The sequence below is a fragment of the Rhinopithecus roxellana genome, chromosome 16 (genome assembly GCF_007565055.1).
Source record: "Rhinopithecus roxellana isolate Shanxi Qingling chromosome 16, ASM756505v1, whole genome shotgun sequence".
Taxonomy (NCBI): domain Eukaryota; kingdom Metazoa; phylum Chordata; class Mammalia; order Primates; family Cercopithecidae; genus Rhinopithecus; species Rhinopithecus roxellana.
In genome coordinates, this window is record NC_044564.1 from 64,872,012 (window position 1) to 64,890,034 (window position 18,023).

The following is an 18,023-nucleotide window of genomic DNA, read 5'->3' on the forward strand; positions in this document are numbered from 1 at the left end:
ATTTTTTTTTGAGACGGAGTCTCGCTCTGCCGCCCAGGCTGGAGTGCAGTGGCCCGATCTCAGCTCACTGCAAGCTCCGCCTCCTGGGTTCACGCCATTCTCCTGCCTCAGCCTCCCAAGTAGCTGGGACTACAGGCGCCCGCCACGTCGCCCGGCTAGTTTTTGTATTTTTAGTAGAGACGGGGTTTCACCATGTTAGCCAGGATGGTCTCGATCTCCTGACCTCGTGATCCGCCCGTCTCGGCCTCCCAAAGTGCTGGGATTACAGGCTTGAGCCACCGCGCCCGGCCGTCATGTTTATTAATACAAATAATTTTGATTATGATTTTGTCCATCTGAACACACTTGAATAGTTCTTGACTACACTGGAGAGCAACTTACAATATTACTGCATTAACAGCATCTGAGAAAAACATATACAGGCAAGATACTTCTCTTTCTACAATGTCATCTTCCTCTAATCTATGAGGAGTCTATGAATCTTTAGTGCTAGAAAAAATTGTTGAGGTAAAAAATATTAAGCTTTCCATAATGATGTTGTCCAAAGTTCCTTTAGCTGTAACTATGGACACCATATGTGCAGTTAGACATGATAAAAAACCAATTTTCAGTCGTAAATCTTGAACAGTATATAACAAAGCTTTTCCACAGTACAAAGATCAACAACAACAAAAAATGCTTGCTGCTTCTTTATTTGTACACCACTGAAAATTCTTATTTATTCACTTTAATTCTGCATTTACACAAAAACGCTGTAATAAAATATCTGTACACTACTTCTGTTACAAATATAGATAATATTTAAAGTGACTTTATATATTCTAATGTAGGAGTTTCACGCTCTAAAATGGGAATGAACACATGATAATTCCTCACCAGTTGTCTCAATAAACAGCTCCATCTGTTTCCCTTAGTCTTAAACTATTGTATTATAAGATGTTAATATAAGGCAATGAAATGAAGTTATGTTAATCGCCTTAATTTTTCTATCAATTTACTAATGGCAAACAACCAAAATAATTACTAACACATTGTTTTCTATCATTAAGATTAATACGAATTGAAAACCAATTGCACAGCACACTAACACATTTTTAATGTTGCATCAGTTGTTAAAACCAGCACTAAAGATTCTGGGACCCTTCTATGTTCCTCTATGATTAGCAGCATAGTTGCTTTCTAGAAAAACCATAGTCAACATGGGGTGGCATCATCATTTACTTGTAGCAACATGAAAATATTTTATAAAAGGTCAAAAATAAAAATGAAAATTGAGATATGCATTAAATATAATTTCTTTATAAAATTTAGGGACATTGCTTCATATATTTGCTATTTACTCAATTATAGAAACCAATTTTAGCAGGAAAAATACATATGCATGTAAGAGGTGGGGAGATGCAATGTTTTTATTATACTGTGTTGAAAATTTTAAAATACTGACAGTATTTTTAAAGATTTTCAATAGAAAACTTTTTTTCTCTTTTTTTAGTTTGGGGTAGGGAGAGGAGGTAGATTGCCAAATTGAGGCATTTTTTTAAAACTCCCCAAGACTTTCTTCTTTATTTTATATTTTCATTTTTCATTCTAATTTACTGAATCCATTTTTTTTTTTTTTTTGGTTAGCTTTAGAATTATCTTTCTTTATACTAACCAGATTAGCATGTAATAATTCTTGCCCATGTGACTACAAAACATTAGATATCTTCACAAATAAAAACCAGATTCACCTACACAAATATTCCTTCTCTTTGACTTTAAGTTCACAAAATGCAAGAAGAAAAGAAAAATGATGAGAGGTTGTCAGTAAGGAAAGCATTTCTATATGAGAAAAACACACTTAAGTGTTATTTCCCCCCTATAGTTTTGAAGACAGCATAAAAAAATCAGGACCAGTCCATTCTCCTCACAGTAGGAGGTGAGCTAGGGGTTGGGTTGGCTCAATTCTGGCAGCCAATTCAAGACAGAACCATCAAAGTGACAGTGCCTTTTGTCCGTTTAAGGATGGCAACAGCTTCTTCATGGGTGACTCCTTCTAGACTCTGCCCATTGACAGCAATGATCTGATCGCCCCTTTTCAGACGTCCATCTTCAGAGGCTGCTCCCTGCAAATTATAAGGTAGACTTGTTTATTTCTCAAAAAATGCTGCCTTGCAGCTCACAACAGAAAAAGATCTGAACAGGAATGTAAATTGCTCTGCATGTACACACATTACTCCCGGTGCTCCATGGGTGCTCTAAGCCATTAAGCAATGATGAACATAGACAAAGAAGGTCTTTCTCCTAAATGGCTTTAGCATTGAGATACCAATTTGAGAGAGAATTTAGCAGTCAACAGATTAGTTGGATGAGTTTTTGGCTGTTCAGCACAGCAGTTGGTGGGAACACAAATTAATAAAGAATATTTGGGAATTTGCCTAGTAGGAATGATTCAATAGAATCCAGGATTTTCTATCCTGTAAAGAAGACCTACAGAAAGTAGGTAAATGATTAGGTAGGAACAAAAATAGTTTTACAGGACAATGGCTTGAGGGATGACAAAATCCAAAGGTCTGAAAAGCACAAAGCCACCTGAACGTTAACTATGGCAGGATAAGGCGTAAGTTCTAAATTTAAAACCCACTGCTATTTCTAATTCTTTTTGTGGTTTTGAAAAAGCTATGCAAGCTGTCTTAGTTCTTACTTCCCAAGGGTAGAGAGATTCTTCATATCCTTATGGACCCTAAATGATTAAGATTAAATACAGACATTGTTGTTTGAAAAAGAACCCCATCTTAAAGCATGCTTATAGAAGACAATTATACAATTAAATATAAAATTAAAAATATGGAAAAGTTAATGAGGAATCCATAATGATGAAATTCTTAAAATATGTTCTAACTAGCATGCCTTAAATAAATTGTTCCTAGGCTGAGGAAAAGGACTGTGGACTCTTCTATTCACTAGCAAATGCTGTTTATATTTTTGGACATACCAATAGCTTTTTTAAAAATCTTATAAATTAAGCCTATAGCTAGCTTGTTGTAGGTACAGCACTTTAAATTGGCTAAAAAAAAAAACTTTTCCAAAATAATAAAATAAAACATCCATAAGGGACCATACCAGTAATCCAAAGGCCCTGTATCAAATTTTTAAACAGGTTTGACTAAGTTTTGTTTCTTTTTACACTGTAAAATTTTGAGATTCTGAATTTTTCCCTGCAGGAAATCTTGTCCAATTTTGTAGCTCCTGAAAAACAACTTAACATATTAACAATAATTACATGGGTTTAAATTATTTTAATAGCTTTACCAGTATTGCAATATCTTTACTCTTATTCTAAACCTTCTTAAGATAGAATAGGTATAATTATAACTAGACAATCTTGTTAATTGAATCCCTTGATTGCAAATCACTGACTTATCATAGATGATAGGGCTGCTAGATACTCCCTAAATTTTTTTCAGCAGTTATTTTTGTTTTAGTCAATGAAATTAAACTTATAAAATAAATGCTTATTAATTTTCATGTGTACTTTATGTACTTCTCTATAACTATTTTATATTTCACAACAAAAAAATGCAAACAGAAATATCAGTGCTCTATAGCATACACATTTAAAATGTCCCATTTTCAAAAGACAATCATGTGCAATTTGTGTTCAAAGAAAAAAAAATAGGCTTTACTAACCAAAGTCCATTAATATTTTTATGTATATTGTTAAGGGTTTCCATGGAGTTTCAATTTGAGCCTATTTTCCTTTAAATATAATGAAACCTCAAATTGGACAAAAATATTTAATGACCTGTTCCTATAGGGAGTTTTGAAAAGAAATGATCAACTGTTAACCATTTGGCATTACCTCAGGCCATAAACTAATAAGCCAGCTGCTGACCACTATTAATGAATGTTTAGGGGAAAAGAGGGTGGTTAAAATTTGCAAGCTTACCTTTGCAAACACTGTTTTAACATAAATGGGTAAGTCTCCATGAGGGCTGCCATATCCTCCAACTATACTGAAGCCTAAGCCATCTGGTCCTCGCTCTAGTGTAATAGACTTACATTGAGGAGGTCTACGGTGAAGGAAAGGAAAAACAGGATTTAAATTAAAAAAACCCTATCTCTCTATCTATATATATGTTATGAATTATCTGACATCCACCTAGAGTTAGCATAATTCTCTTTGTCACTGACAAGGAGTATATTATGGGTATTTTTGAGATGCTTAGATTGTCAGTGCACGCTGTGCTCGGTATTTTAAATTTACATAATCTAATGAAATCCTACTTAACACCCTAATTCTATTACTCATTTACAGTTCCCTTAAACTAACATATTCATGGCATGTTCTCATTGTACAGAGAAGCTCATTCTTTTTCCAGTTTATTTAAAGTGAGAGGGCAAAGTTCAGGGGACAATAATAGAATAAATCGTAAACACCAGTATACCCAAGCTCAGACAGAAAAATCAATTATAAGCAATGGAAAAGCTGCATCAAATTATTTAAATTTTCTAATGTGCCTTTCTCTGTTTTCCAATGCTTTTGTATCCAATTGTTGTTACTTAATACTGTGAATTTTTTCAATCCAAAGTATAATATGTTAAATGAATAGGCAGTGCTGGAAATTTTAAAATGATAGATTTGACTTGCTCCATATTACATGAAGTGGTAACATTAAGACTAAAATATCTTCCACTCCAAAATCAGAGCTGAAACCATGGGAAGGGTAGTAGCATGCATATCTATCTAGCTAGTTATCTATTTCTCTACTTATCTTTGATCAGCTAAATCCATGCCATAATTATTTAAGTTTAGAAGCACCTGATATGTGTAATTCATACTTCATATATTCTATCATTTTACCTGTACGTAATTCCTAGAAACACGGGACAGAGAACGCAACTGTCAGGAAGACTTGATTCAAAAGTAAAAAATGATAACACTAATCATCATGTATGAACGCACCCTAAATCATCCTGAAATATACTGCTTGACGTCAGCCCAGTGAAAGAAAGACTGGAACTTGCAGGCTCCTGCTGATGACCTGTGACCACACTCACATCTCCTCCAGCAACCACCTGCACACAGGAGAAGGATAAACAGAAAAAATACATGTTCCTGGGGCTAAGGAAAGTAATTTTTTATCAAAAAGAGCACTTGGATTAAAATGTACATTTTATTGTCCATTTAATCATTTCTGTTAACATAAAATACAACCAAAGAGAATGAAATTTCACAAGGTCCAGAGGCCTCTTAACTGTCCTGACAGTAAACACATTCTTCTAATTCTATTCTACAAAGTTTTTTTTGACGTTTTTAAAATGTGGTCTCATATGTAATTATTTTTTAAAGCTCTTTAGAATACAAGCCACTTGCTAGCACTACTTAAAATTCTAGCAAATAATCATGTACTGCTAAGGCCTGGATTTTTTTCCCCTTAAAGTATAAAACAATCAATGCATCTGAGTAAAATGTTACAAAATATGTTTCATATGCACTTTCTTAATCATTTACATTCAAGATAAATATTAAATAAAATAATAGCAAAATATTTAATCATTTTTACTGCTTTAACATCAAAGTTCACATGTCTTCAAGCTACCTATATTCTGAATTATGCTTGGGATAAAAATCTTACCTGCATTTCAATGGAGCCAGATGCATTTTTCAGTAGGTTAACTGCTTGGGTGTGAGTCATGCCCTCAGTGGATGTGCCACAGATAGTGACAATCCTATCCCCAACCTGCAAGGGAGAGAAAGAAACGGCCATCTGCTAAAGCAGCCATGGAGAGTGGGTCTTTGAGACCTGAGTATTCATTTCCTTTTCCACCTTGCACATGACATATATACTGCTACCAGCCACTGAAATATAACTAAGGAAACCACTAATTCCAAGAAGTCCAATAAGCAGCAACCACAAAAAGAAGCAGTGCATAATGGTTGAGTTCCATAGTGTCCAGGGGAGAGGGAGGAAGAAGGAGAAAGTCACTCTTCCCTGCTCTTCATTTCTCTTGGGTGAGACATTACTTCCTATTAAAAGAAAAAAAAAATCACTATCATTTGGAAACTGAAATTTCTCTGGACATTACTATTATAATCATTAGATGTGACTCTAAGTCAGAGGTTGGCAGACTAAGGCCCAGAGGCCAAATTTGGCCCACTGCCTGTTTTGGTTAATAAACTTTGGTTGGAAGACAGCCATGCTTATTTGGCTGCTTTCACAGGGCAGAGTTGAGTAGTTGCAACAGAGACTCACAGGTCCCACAAAGCCTAAAATATTCACTATCTGTCCTTCCAGAAGTTTACTGACCCTGTGCTATGTATACAATCAGGTTTTAAGTGTCAGCCATAAATCTGGATATCAAAGGAGGCTGAACCATTCCTAGCCTAAAGACTATTTAAACTAAAATGTGGTTATGTTCTGAGACCTATTTGAGGTATGAAACCATAGAGATTTTTGCTTTAGAGAGACTGAGTTGCCTTAATGGAATATTCATGTAATTTTAGAGCTGGGCAGTTGGCATAAATTCCATCGTAGTGCTCCACAATTTGGATAATCCCTCAGCTTTGAGGCAACTTGCATATTGTTTTATAACATTGTAAGTCATATTTATATTAAACTTCTGCAAAATTATCAGTGAAAGCAAATAAGTAATACTTTTCAATTTAACAGAGTTAAATCAGCATTTAAACCAATAAAATATATAAGATAAAAATTTCACTTCATACTGGTGTTCTGAAAATACTTTCTGTTCTCTTTTAGCTTGTTCCACAGAATTTCAACATATAAAAATATGTATTAAGAAACAACTATAAATCTTACTATTTCATTTAACTGCAAATCTGCATTTTCTCTTTTCTTTTAATATTCTTTATCTTTTACTCCAAGCAAGCCTTGCTGTGTTCGGATTAGATGATTTAAAAGTAAATATAGACATTTAAAACTGCCTTGCAACAGGTAGCCAGGTTCAAAGGTTTATAAAAATACTTCTGCACATTTTGCTAGGGCTTCTAGGGTTGTTAGTACGACTTACTCTGAGTTTTTGGGTCTGTGCTGCAACTCCAGTTGGGTGCATCATTGCAATAAATATAGGCACATCACCAAGTGGGCTGCCCACTCCTCCAGCGATGCTGATTCCCAGTGAGTCAGTAGGGCCCTGCCATGGAACAGATATAACATTTTGGTCAAAGCAATATTATTCATTGACATTTTGTTTATTCTTTGGCATGATATCTATAGTCAACTCTGATCTTCTAAGTGGAAGGGCGAAAATGAAATGCAAGAAAACTGCATTACTTTATTTGACGCAGGTGCTTAGTGTGGCTTAGGAAAATAAGCATCTGTTCAGGAAGTAAAATAAATCAAGACATTCTAAATGAAAATCATGTTGCGGAACTGATGAAAAGCAGGTAAATTCATGAAGTGAAAAGACCACACTTTTGGAATCAGAGTCCTGTGTTCAAAGCCAGGAAGTCATACTTGTAAATGCAGGAACTTGAAATAAGTACACTCCACTCAATAAATCATTAGATCTTCATTTACAAATGGAGACAACAGTGCCTCTCACAGAGGGCTGTGGTGAATATTTAATGACATGATGATGACATGAAGTGTCTATAAGAGTGCTCAGAACAATAGTAAAGGCTCAATAAATCACAGCTGCTTTTACTTTGTCTCTTGTGTATGGCTGTTGGGGGAATCTGTTTCAGAACTAATAAGTATCTGCTGAAGTGAAAAGTTTACTTATCAGTGTAGAAGTGAGAGGCATCATACTATTTTGTGTGGGGTCAAGCTGATGCTATTTTCAGCAAAAGAGAGTATGCAAACAATGATTTTTCAAATGAGGTACTATGATCAGGAAATTCATTAAGGACTACATTATGTTATTTCACATGTAATATGTAATAATACATACTTTTTTGAGATGAATACATTAAAACAGTAAGAAAGTTAACAAGAAAACGCATAAGAAGATGTCTCTGAAAACACCAGAGTTTATACTGTTTTCTCTCCCGAAGTTACCTTTTTTATTTCAACTGTTCTCAATCCCTGTATTTCAGATGCCACTGTAAAGGCAAAAAAGATAAAATAGGGTTATTTTATGTTCATTCACTTTTTATCTTCATTAAAATATCTAAAGCTGGATGGGACTAAATGGAATAACCTAGGTTTATTTTTTATTTTTTTAAGGGGGTGCTCAAAGCTGCAAGTACACATGATTAGAACTGTCTCACATAGGAACTATTTATTTTTCCAGCTGGAAAAACGTATATACCATCCCATTCTCCCTTCTCATTTTAAGTGTTGATTATATAACTACATAATCCACTTTGAATGAGTCAAGGGCAAAATGTGCTTTGCATAGAAAGACACATGTGAACAGCTGAGAGGAATAAAGTCATGGATGCATTAAAAATATTCATGAACTTAAGTGCCTAAATTTCTAGAATATTAGTCACATTGCAAACACAGACTGCCATATGGTTAGTTTCTTCAGTTTGAACAACTCTCAACCAATGCACCAAGCCAAAAATTCCTCTGCAGCATGATTTCACGTAATTAAAACACAGGAGGATCACATTAATTTTCTCAAATTTTTGCAATCTTCATGGAAAAAGAAGGCTTCACTTAATGGCATCTTCTGATTTACTGGTGTTACATTAAACACAGAAAAGGAATAAAATCAAATACACCAATATGCTTAGTAAGAAAAAAAATTACAGAATCCTGATTAAAATGTTTAGTGTATCTTGTAGGGTAAACATCAAATGGGAAAAGCTGCCATAGGCACAACTTCATGTTGTTCAGACTTTTTGTTAACACATGTTTTTGTACCTATATTAGGATATGGGATGATGTGGGGGAAAAGAAAGCTCAGAGGTAAACAAGAAAAAAAAATCAGCGTTGACAGCCAAAATTCAAACCATGTTTAAAATTCGGAACCAATCTTACATGCATTCTTCTTTGAGCTACTTTCCAGTGACTCAGATGTACTGGATCCAGAGAGTGGAAAAGTGAAAGATGACAGGCTGCCTTCACTCACCTACAAATACAAAACTATTTCAGAATGTTTTCTAAGTGACATACTCCCTAAATACCACTTATTTCAGAATTTAATCTAGAGGCACATACCTGTTAAGCAATAGTGGCATTTGATAATTTGATGAGCTATTTAAACACAGTTTCTACTGGTGTTTTTTTTTTCTTTTAAAAGGAGAATTTGTCTAGTGACATAAATAAAGCTAAAAGGGTAGATGAAATTGATTCCAATCTACCTAAAATTTTAGTGGATAGTCATAATCTAATTCAAACTAATCTTTAAATTTAAACTGATGTTGTAGGAAGACTAGGACTTAAACAAAAACTGTAGAAGTAGGGTCAGCTAATAGGAAACTTATGGTAGTAATGTAGAAAATCAGTATCGGGTCTTTTCTTTTTTTTTTTCCTTTGAGACGGAGTCTCACTCTGCCACCCAGGCTGGAGTGCAGTGGCACATCTCCGCTCACCGCAAGCTTCGCCTCCCTCCCGGGTTCACGCCATTCTCCTGCCTCAGCCTCCCGCGTAGCTGGGACTACAAGCGCCCGCCACCATGCCCGGCTTTTTTTTTTTTTTTTTTTTTTTTTTTTTAGTAGAGACAAGGTTTCACCATGTTAGCCAGGATGGTCTCAATCTCCTGACCTCGTGATCTGCCTGCCTCGGCCTCCCAAAGTGCTGGGATTACAGGCGTGGGCCACCTCGCCTGGCCTACTATGGGGTCTCTAAGGACAGACTGATGAAAATCGGCTTCCACCATCAGTAGACAAGACTGAGCAGAGGGTCAAGAGGTCTTGTCAAGAGTCTTGAAATATTTAACATCATATTTTTATACATGGTGCTGAGTATCTATAGTTCACTTATATGGGACTCTTCAGTTGAATATTGATTGATGTTGCTATAAAATATTTTAAAAATACGTTATCTTGGGGTGAGGTGCAGTGGCTCACGTCTATAATCCCAACACTTTGGGAGCCGAGGCAGGTGGATCACGAGGTCAGGCGTTTGAGACCAGCCTGGCTGACGTGGCAAAACCCCGTCTCTACTAAAAATACAAAAATCAGCTGGGTGTGGTGGGGCAGGCCTGTAGTCCCAGCTTCTTGGAGGGTAGAGGCAGGAGGAGAATCACTTGAGCCCGGGAGGTGAAGGCTGCAGTGAGCTGAGATCATGCCACTGCACTCCAGTCTAGGTGACAGAGAGAGACTCCATCTCAAAAAATAATAATAATAAATAATAAAATAAAATGAAAATAAAAAATATGTTATCTTGGTAGACTTTACATATATTAGGTAGTTACCTTTTGAGATTATGGAAAAAGAATCATGTCAAAAAAGAATGCTTGAAATCAATTTCCTTAGAATAACTTACAAACTACTCAACAGCTACACCTTGTTTACCCGGCTACTCTGATTCCTTGTTCTTCTGTCTCAAACTCTTTACCTCAGTCACTATCCCACACTGCCAGGGGGCCAGACCTTGTACACAGACCCACAGTCAGGGCCATCTGTGTGTCCTCTTGGCATGCTGATTGCATCACCCTGATGCACTCCACAGCTACCCACCTGGCTGCTTTGAGAAGGCCTCCTTTCTGAATGGAATGGACCAGCTTTGATTCTTCCAACTTCCAAGGTTACTGTGCCTAGGGAACACTGGGGGTGGGGATGGAGGGGTGTTTTATGGAAATGTTTAAATAAAATGCTATAATCATGTTTAGGAATACATTTTATTCTTCAAGACTTTTTTGAAAGGCATCTTCCTTTTGGAATTTCTATAAGCAAGGATACCTCCAATCCCTTGTGGAAAATGGCTTTTTTAGAAAACATTCAAACTAATAAAAATAGTAACAAGCAGCAGCAGCAACACCAAGTGTCTGTCTTATCACCTCATGATTTCTATGAAGACTACTTCTACCAAAAAGAAATGGAGAATTGAGCAATTATCTCATGAAACACACTAATTTTGATAGGCCAAACAAGCTGAATAACTGAGGGTTTAAAAAACAAAGTGACTGTAATCCCAGCACTTTGGGAGGCCGAGGCAGGTGGATCATGAGGTCAGGAGATCAAGACCATCCTGGCTAACACGGTGAAACCCCGTCTGTACTAAAAATACAAAAAATTAGCCAGGCGTGGTGGCGGGCGCCTGTAGTCCCAGCTACTTGGGAAGCTGAGGCAGAAGAATGGCGTGAACCCGGGAGGTGGAGTTTGCAGTGAGCTGAGACTGCGCCACTGCACCCCAGCCTGGGCGACAGATTGAGACTCCATCTCAGGAGGAAAAAAAAAAAAAGCGAACACAACGAAACCACCACTACCACCACCTCAGCAACTTGTTTTGCCCTCAATAGAAGAGGTACTTAGAAAATTGGGTAAATTCTCTTATCACCACACTGGGCCTGAATAAACTTATGATATAAAATTTAGATAACTACTGCTATCAACAGGAAACATGAACTGAAGACAATCTTCTTGTACCCCTTTACAAATAAACCATAGGCATGCAAGAAATGATGCACAGTCTAATATGGAAGTAGCACAAGGAGGTGTTTGAGATCCTGTTTTGGAGTCACTGGATTAAATCCAGACTACGTGATTTATTAGCTATGTGACCGCAATGGATGTTTAACCTTAATAAACTTTTACTCTGAATTTAAAAAATATACAGCATTATAGGTTGTTGAGATAAATAATCCATGGACAATGCTTATGACAGTGTCTAAAATGGAGTAAGATTAACACAAACATTGGGCACTGATATAATTATTCAGTGATGAGAGTACAAAGGGATGTGTTATTCTTGAAGATGTTGATCATGAATCATACTTTGAAAGGTCAAAAATTGACTTGTAATATCCATAAGTTTGTTTTTTTATTTGTTTGGTTTGGGGTTTCTTTGCTGCAAATTTACCAAACTCTTCTTGAAACTATTTATATTTTCAGTTTACATAACTGTAAGGTTAACAAGTCCATACATTAATTATTCACTGTGTAATGTTGCAACCTGTTCACCTACCTGTAACACTTCTCTCAAATATCAAGGGCTTTATTTTAAAAATTGTTAATTTTTCCAATACAAAAGCAATTTACGCCCACTGAAGAAAATTTTGGAAATAAAATGAAAAAAGATGGGGGAAGAAAAGGACCCATAAGTCCAACAGTTACCTCATAATTAGTGTTTAAAAAACTTAAAAGATTGTATTTTTTACACAGTTGTATCTATGCCGTAAATACAATCCTCTGTCTTATATTCTCCACTAATTACAGTAGTCCCCCTTTATTGTAGGGGGGAATATGTTCAAAGATCCCCCACCAGTGGATGGCTGACACTATAGATAGTGCTAAACTCTACATATACTATGTTTTTTACTATACATACGGTTTAATTTATAAATGTAAAATAAGGTTTAATTTATAAATTAGACACAATAAGAGGATAACTAATAGTAAAATAGAACAATTATAACAATGTGCTGTAATAAAAGTTATATGAATGTGATCTCTCTCTCCCTCTAAAAATACCTTATTTTACTATACTGTGGGCAACTGAAACCACAGGAAGAGAAACTGCAGATTAGGAGTGACTACTGTATATATTTTATCATGTTAAAATAGTTGTCATGACACTTTGGGAGGCCGAGATGGGTGGATCACGAAGTCAGGAGATCAAGACCATCCTGGCTAACACGGTGAAACCCTGTCTCTACTAAAAATACAAAAAATTAGCTGAGCGTGGTGGCAGGCGCCTGTAGTCCCAGCTACTCTGGAAGCTGAGGCAGGAGAATGGTGCGAACCCGGGAGGCGGAGCTTGCAGTGAGCTGAGATCCGGCCACTGCACTCCAGCCTGGGTGACAGCAGGGCTACCATCTCAAAAATAAATAAATAAAATAAAATAAAATAGTTGTCATGAACATCCTTTCAAACAGATACACGTTTGCCATGCATCCTTACTATTTATACCAAAGTTTATGTAGTTTTTGCCAACCACGTTGCTTCCAATTTTCCCACTATTACAAATAACACTTCAATGAACTCTATGTGCATGAAGAACTTTATGTGAAGTTGTGTATTAAGGATTATTTATATAAGATTTTTAAATGAAAAATTAATAAAACAAAAATAAGCAGCAGCAACAAACATGTAAGTTATACAAATATTTATGGTGTTCATTGTTTACTTTCAGAATAGCCTTTTTTTTTTTTTTTGAGATGGAGTTTCATTCTTATTGCCCAGGCTGTATTGCAATGGTGCAATGGTGCGATCTCGGCTCACTGCAATGTCTGCCTCCGGGTTCAGGTGATTCTCCTGCCTCAGTCTCCCGAGTAGCTGGGATTACAGGCACACGCCACCACACCTGGCTAATTTTGTATTTTTAGTAAGGGGTTTCTCCATGTTGGTCAGGCTGGTCTCGAACTACTCCCGACCTCAGGTGATCCGCCCGCCTTAGCCTCCTAAAGTTTTGGGATTACAGGCATGAGCCACCACACCTGGCCAGACTAGCTTTTTAAATGACTGGTTTTAAAATTATTTACATTGTTTTATGGATGCTTCCATTTTTTCTCTCTTTAGGATATATAATTCTTAAAGAGATAACAATTGTTTTTAATGTGTCTCCAAAAAGAATGTATTCCTCCTTAAAGAATTCTAATTACATTAAGTTTTAAAGATTGAGAACCCTAATGAGAAGTGATAGATGTTAACTTTGCTTTAATAACCAATTTATAAACACATTCATATGTTTGGTTTATGTAAACCAAGCGCCCACTTGAAAATCCCTCCATGAAGCCCAGCCACTCAGAGGCTCCCCTTAGCGTATTAGACCTCCAACAGCTCTACTGCTGCTGGGCACTATCATGCAGGCTTATGTTAATTGCTACCCATGATATGGGTACTGATGATGACAGTTTTCTAGTTAATGTTAAATATACTTCTTCAGGTCATAAAACACATTAGGTTAAAAAACAAAACAAGGAGATAAGCATTGCCTATTCACAGGAATGCAAATTCCCTCTAGAAACTGGAATATTCCCTGACAGAGAATATGCCTAGAGTCCCAGGAATTGTCAAGTGACTTTTCTGTGCTTTACAATTAATTCATTTTTAAAAATGAAACTGGTTCTGCCTTTCCAATCGGATAACGATCCTTCATGGTGAGTTTTCTTTGGAGGAAACCAATTTTATAATGTAAAATGTACTTGAGTTTAGAATGATATCTAGGGATGGAGGCCTTATAATTAGGATAATCCCCAGTGAAGGTACTGCCAAGTGAATCTGCATTAAAATTACCTTCGTTGCATAAGGATGACCATTCTGCTTCTGATTTTAAATGTCAATTTCAAATAGTTCAATAGTTTTGAGTCAGATTAGTATTTGTAGCAAACATTCCCTTCTATGGAAGATAAATGATAAAGTCTTTCCATTTTAAAAGATTTAAGATGACTTTTTTTTTTTTTTTTTTGAGACAGGGTTTCTGTCACATAAGCTGGAGTGCAGTGGCATGACCACAGTTCACTGCAACCTCTGCCTCCCAGACTCATGCGATCCTCCCACCTCAGCCTTCTGAGTAGCTGGGACTATAGGTACGCACCACCATGCCCAGTTAATTTTTATAGTTTTTTTGTAGAGATGGGATTTTGCCATGTTGCCAAGGCTGGTCTCAAACTCCTAGGCTCAAGTGATCCACCCGCCGTGGCCTCCCAAAATGTGGGATTACAGGCGTGAGCCATTGCACCCAGCCTTGAGGTGACACTTTAAATATAAAGAGAAGTCATTAGTAATTTGACTATGATAGCCCAATGTTAAAATTCTCTTTTTTCTTCTATGCTATTACACAGAATTATTTTTGGCATCTTTTACCTTTAGCAAAGCGGCAACTGCTTCCTGGGTGGCATTACGAACATCTTCTCCATTCACCATTAATATCTGGTCTCCCTGCATCAGTCTTCCATCGGCATCTGCAATTCCTCCTTTGACAATGTCTGACACAAATACTCCAGTATCGTTTCTGCACACAATTTTGAATTTCAACATTATCTTTTCCTCAACTGTAATGCAATGCTTATTTAATAAAATGTTATGTTTTTACCCAAAATTTTTACTTGTTTTTATGACTTTAAAAGTTTTATTATTTGGAGCAACACTGGGGCAACATTAGAATTATATTTTTTGATAAATAACAGCTTATGTCTTATAGTGCTTCATAGATTGAAATGATCTCCAATAAAAATATTTATTCTTCATCAATTATACACTGTGAGTAGCAGTGTGTATTATCATTCTCATTTTATGGGTCACTCAGCTACTAAGTGGCAAAAGTAAGACTTAAGAATCAGTCCTTGGATGCAAGCTCTGCTGTTCTTTCCAAACCAGAATGGAGCTTTGAATGATAGTAACTTGTGGTTAAATAAATATGTTGCTATCACCATCAACATCATTAATATTACTGAAAATCATAACAGATGTATATCTCAAATTAAACACCATTTATTAACTCAAAATCTAAATACCATTGCTGTGATGTCTTTTATTTGAAATCATTACACATCTTCCACACGAGACAGGTTTATGCAAAATAAACACAAATCTTATTCCCAACCGTTCTTTCACAAAACTATTTAAAAAAACCCCAAAACTTCTAAAGACACGAAGATAACCATAAATAGAAATATATAGTAAAAGCTGAACTGTATCCCTTGTTCTTGCCAAGGTCATGACATCAAACCATTTCACCATTTGATCTTCCACTTTCCCATCTTTATAAACTGGATATTGGATTAGATGGTCTTTGTACGGTCTTCATAGAGTTTAGGGTTAATTAATGGTGGTTTTTATGATGACCTGGTGACCCCACATCCTGTAGTAGCCATGTTACCCATGTCATATTTCATAAAAACTAGGCTACTGATACTGTATTCCAAAAAAAGTATAATTTTTAGACATATTCCCACTGAGACTCAAATAATATGCTAAACTCTTTGTGTTTAAAAATAATTAGCCTTTAGCTGTCTCTGAGAAAACAAAATGGTGTAAATGCTTTTTATTTCCATACAGAAAAGTCGCTGCAGAACCAGGGGTCTATGCTGCTGGTTTGGCAATTCTGAAGAATGCCTATTTCCAAAGAAGGATATCCTGACATAAAGATCACCATTTCACAGATTTCCGACTCACTGAAAAAAATAAGCTGATTTGAAATGGTGGCTATCTGAGGCCCAAGGAATGACGAAATCAACTTAGGGCCACTGCAGACCGCAGGTGCGCTTTTTACTGAATGCTGACGTCACAAGTTTAACTATCTGGTAGATTCTGAGATCAGATCCAGATGGGCTTATAATACTAAAAGGAAGAAAGATTTATGAAATTTGCTGGATTATATATTTGTTAGTATCGCTTATAAATGAATTTGTTAATATTACTTATATGTAAATACTTTTAAAATGTACTTATATATAAATGAATTAGGTTGTGAATTTTTGTGCATTCACTATTCCATTACCACCCAGGCCCCTTGCTTTAGGTCCTATTGATGGCACACTCTTGTTCACTCTGATCCTTCTCCCTACAGTATCTTCCACTCTCCTTTAATAAACCAATTCTCACTTATCACTTTTAGCCTCAGCTCAGACACCTCTTTTCTTGGAAATTTTCCCGAATTCACTAATTAAATAGGGTCAATTGGTCCCTCTCTCCTTTGCTACCATGGGTCCCCCACAAAGCATCTTTGTCACTCATCAATAGATTCCTTTGTTGCAAGAATATATTTAATTCAACATTCACCAGACGATGAGTTTTTGGAGGTCAGGAACCATGTCTTCTTTAACCGTGTTTCTGAAAACTATGTATTTCCTAGCACATAGCAGGTGCTCAAAAATATACCAAATGACTTTTTGTTAAGTACCTTCAAAACCTTCCAATATTCTGATTTTAAAAGTCCAAAACCGACATCTTTTTATGGTTATGTAGTGAGGGGTCTAACAATTACCTATTGAACACTAGCCACTGATAAAAGATTCATCTACTGTTATTATTCTTTAAAATAATTTAAGTCCCATCATTTCCAAGGGAGCATTGGGTTTGTCTTCCTCAGTCACACCTTTTACCAACAATACTTAATCCTAGGCCTTTTCCCGGCTTCTTCTGCAGCTCAATAGTGAGGGTGTCACACACTTCCTCCTCTTTGTATGGGGCCTCATCTCTGTAGAGTGTCAGGCGCACTCTCTGTGGCGTCTGTCTCAGGACATTGATTGCTTCATCATGTGTGGCCTTTCTCAAGTCAATTCCATTCACCTGGACAGAAATGGGACACTGACTGTGAGGAACATGAGAAGCAAAGGGGAGTAAGGTGGGGAAAGGGAGAGAGAGAAAGAAGCAAAGAAAGAAACACTCCCCCCAGGAGCCTTTTCTCTGTTAATTTTGAAGGTCAAAAACAGGCATTCTATACCTCTAAGATCTGATCTCCAGCCCAGAGTCTTCCATCTTTACATGCTGCTCCTTCTTCATAAACTTCATGGATAATAATGGCACCCTAAGGGCCCAAACAAAACATACCCAAACTTATCCCATTCTCCTAGGAATGGTGAGCAGAAATGGAGTCCAAACACATTACACTTTGACAGACAGCAATAAGGGTTATAAACTCTGGCTCTACAGGTATAAGCCCCATATAATTCAAGGGAAAGTGTAACAACAGTTTTTGCTAAAAGGCTCAAAGGAGCTTATACATTTTTCCTAATGATAGAGAAGATTAAAGAAAAAACTATAAAATAAAACATGCATACATAGATGAGAGACAACTTTCTTATCCATAAATGAAATTATTTTTAAGGTATTTTTGGCATTTAGAAAATTTTGTCTACAAAGTATCTAATTTTTCAAACTCTCTCTTTTTTTTTTTTTTTTTTTTTTTTTTTGAGATGCAGTCTCACTCCGTCACCCAGGCTGGAGTGCAGTGGTGCAATCTCAGCTCACTGCAACCTCTGCCTCCCATGTTCAAGATATTCTCATGTCTCAGCCTTCCAAG

General features: G+C 36.4%; 1 protein-coding gene across 8 annotated transcripts in view; it reads right to left on the reverse strand.

Annotated features, from left to right (window-relative positions):
* Positions 1-689: 689 nt before the first annotated feature.
* Positions 690-18,023, reverse strand: part of MPDZ (multiple PDZ domain crumbs cell polarity complex component) — a 179,203-nt gene continuing 161,869 nt past the window's right edge. For 4 of the 8 annotated variants that reach the window (XM_030920145.1, XM_030920146.1, XM_010383157.2 and 1 more), the window contains exons 37-47: positions 17,445-17,528; positions 17,097-17,290; positions 14,864-15,011; positions 10,577-10,663; positions 8,934-9,024; positions 8,004-8,047; positions 7,015-7,137; positions 5,619-5,723; positions 4,946-5,058; positions 3,929-4,052; positions 690-2,105 (exon numbers count right to left, since the gene is read on the reverse strand). In XM_030920145.1, coding sequence (XP_030776005.1) covers positions 1,959-2,105; positions 3,929-4,052; positions 4,946-5,058; positions 5,619-5,723; positions 7,015-7,137; positions 8,004-8,047; positions 8,934-9,024; positions 10,577-10,663; positions 14,864-15,011; positions 17,097-17,290; positions 17,445-17,528 — 1,260 coding nt within the window. In that variant the 3' untranslated portion in view covers positions 690-1,958. The other 4 variants (XM_030920148.1, XM_030920149.1, XM_030920147.1 and 1 more) reach the window with 2 other exon arrangements.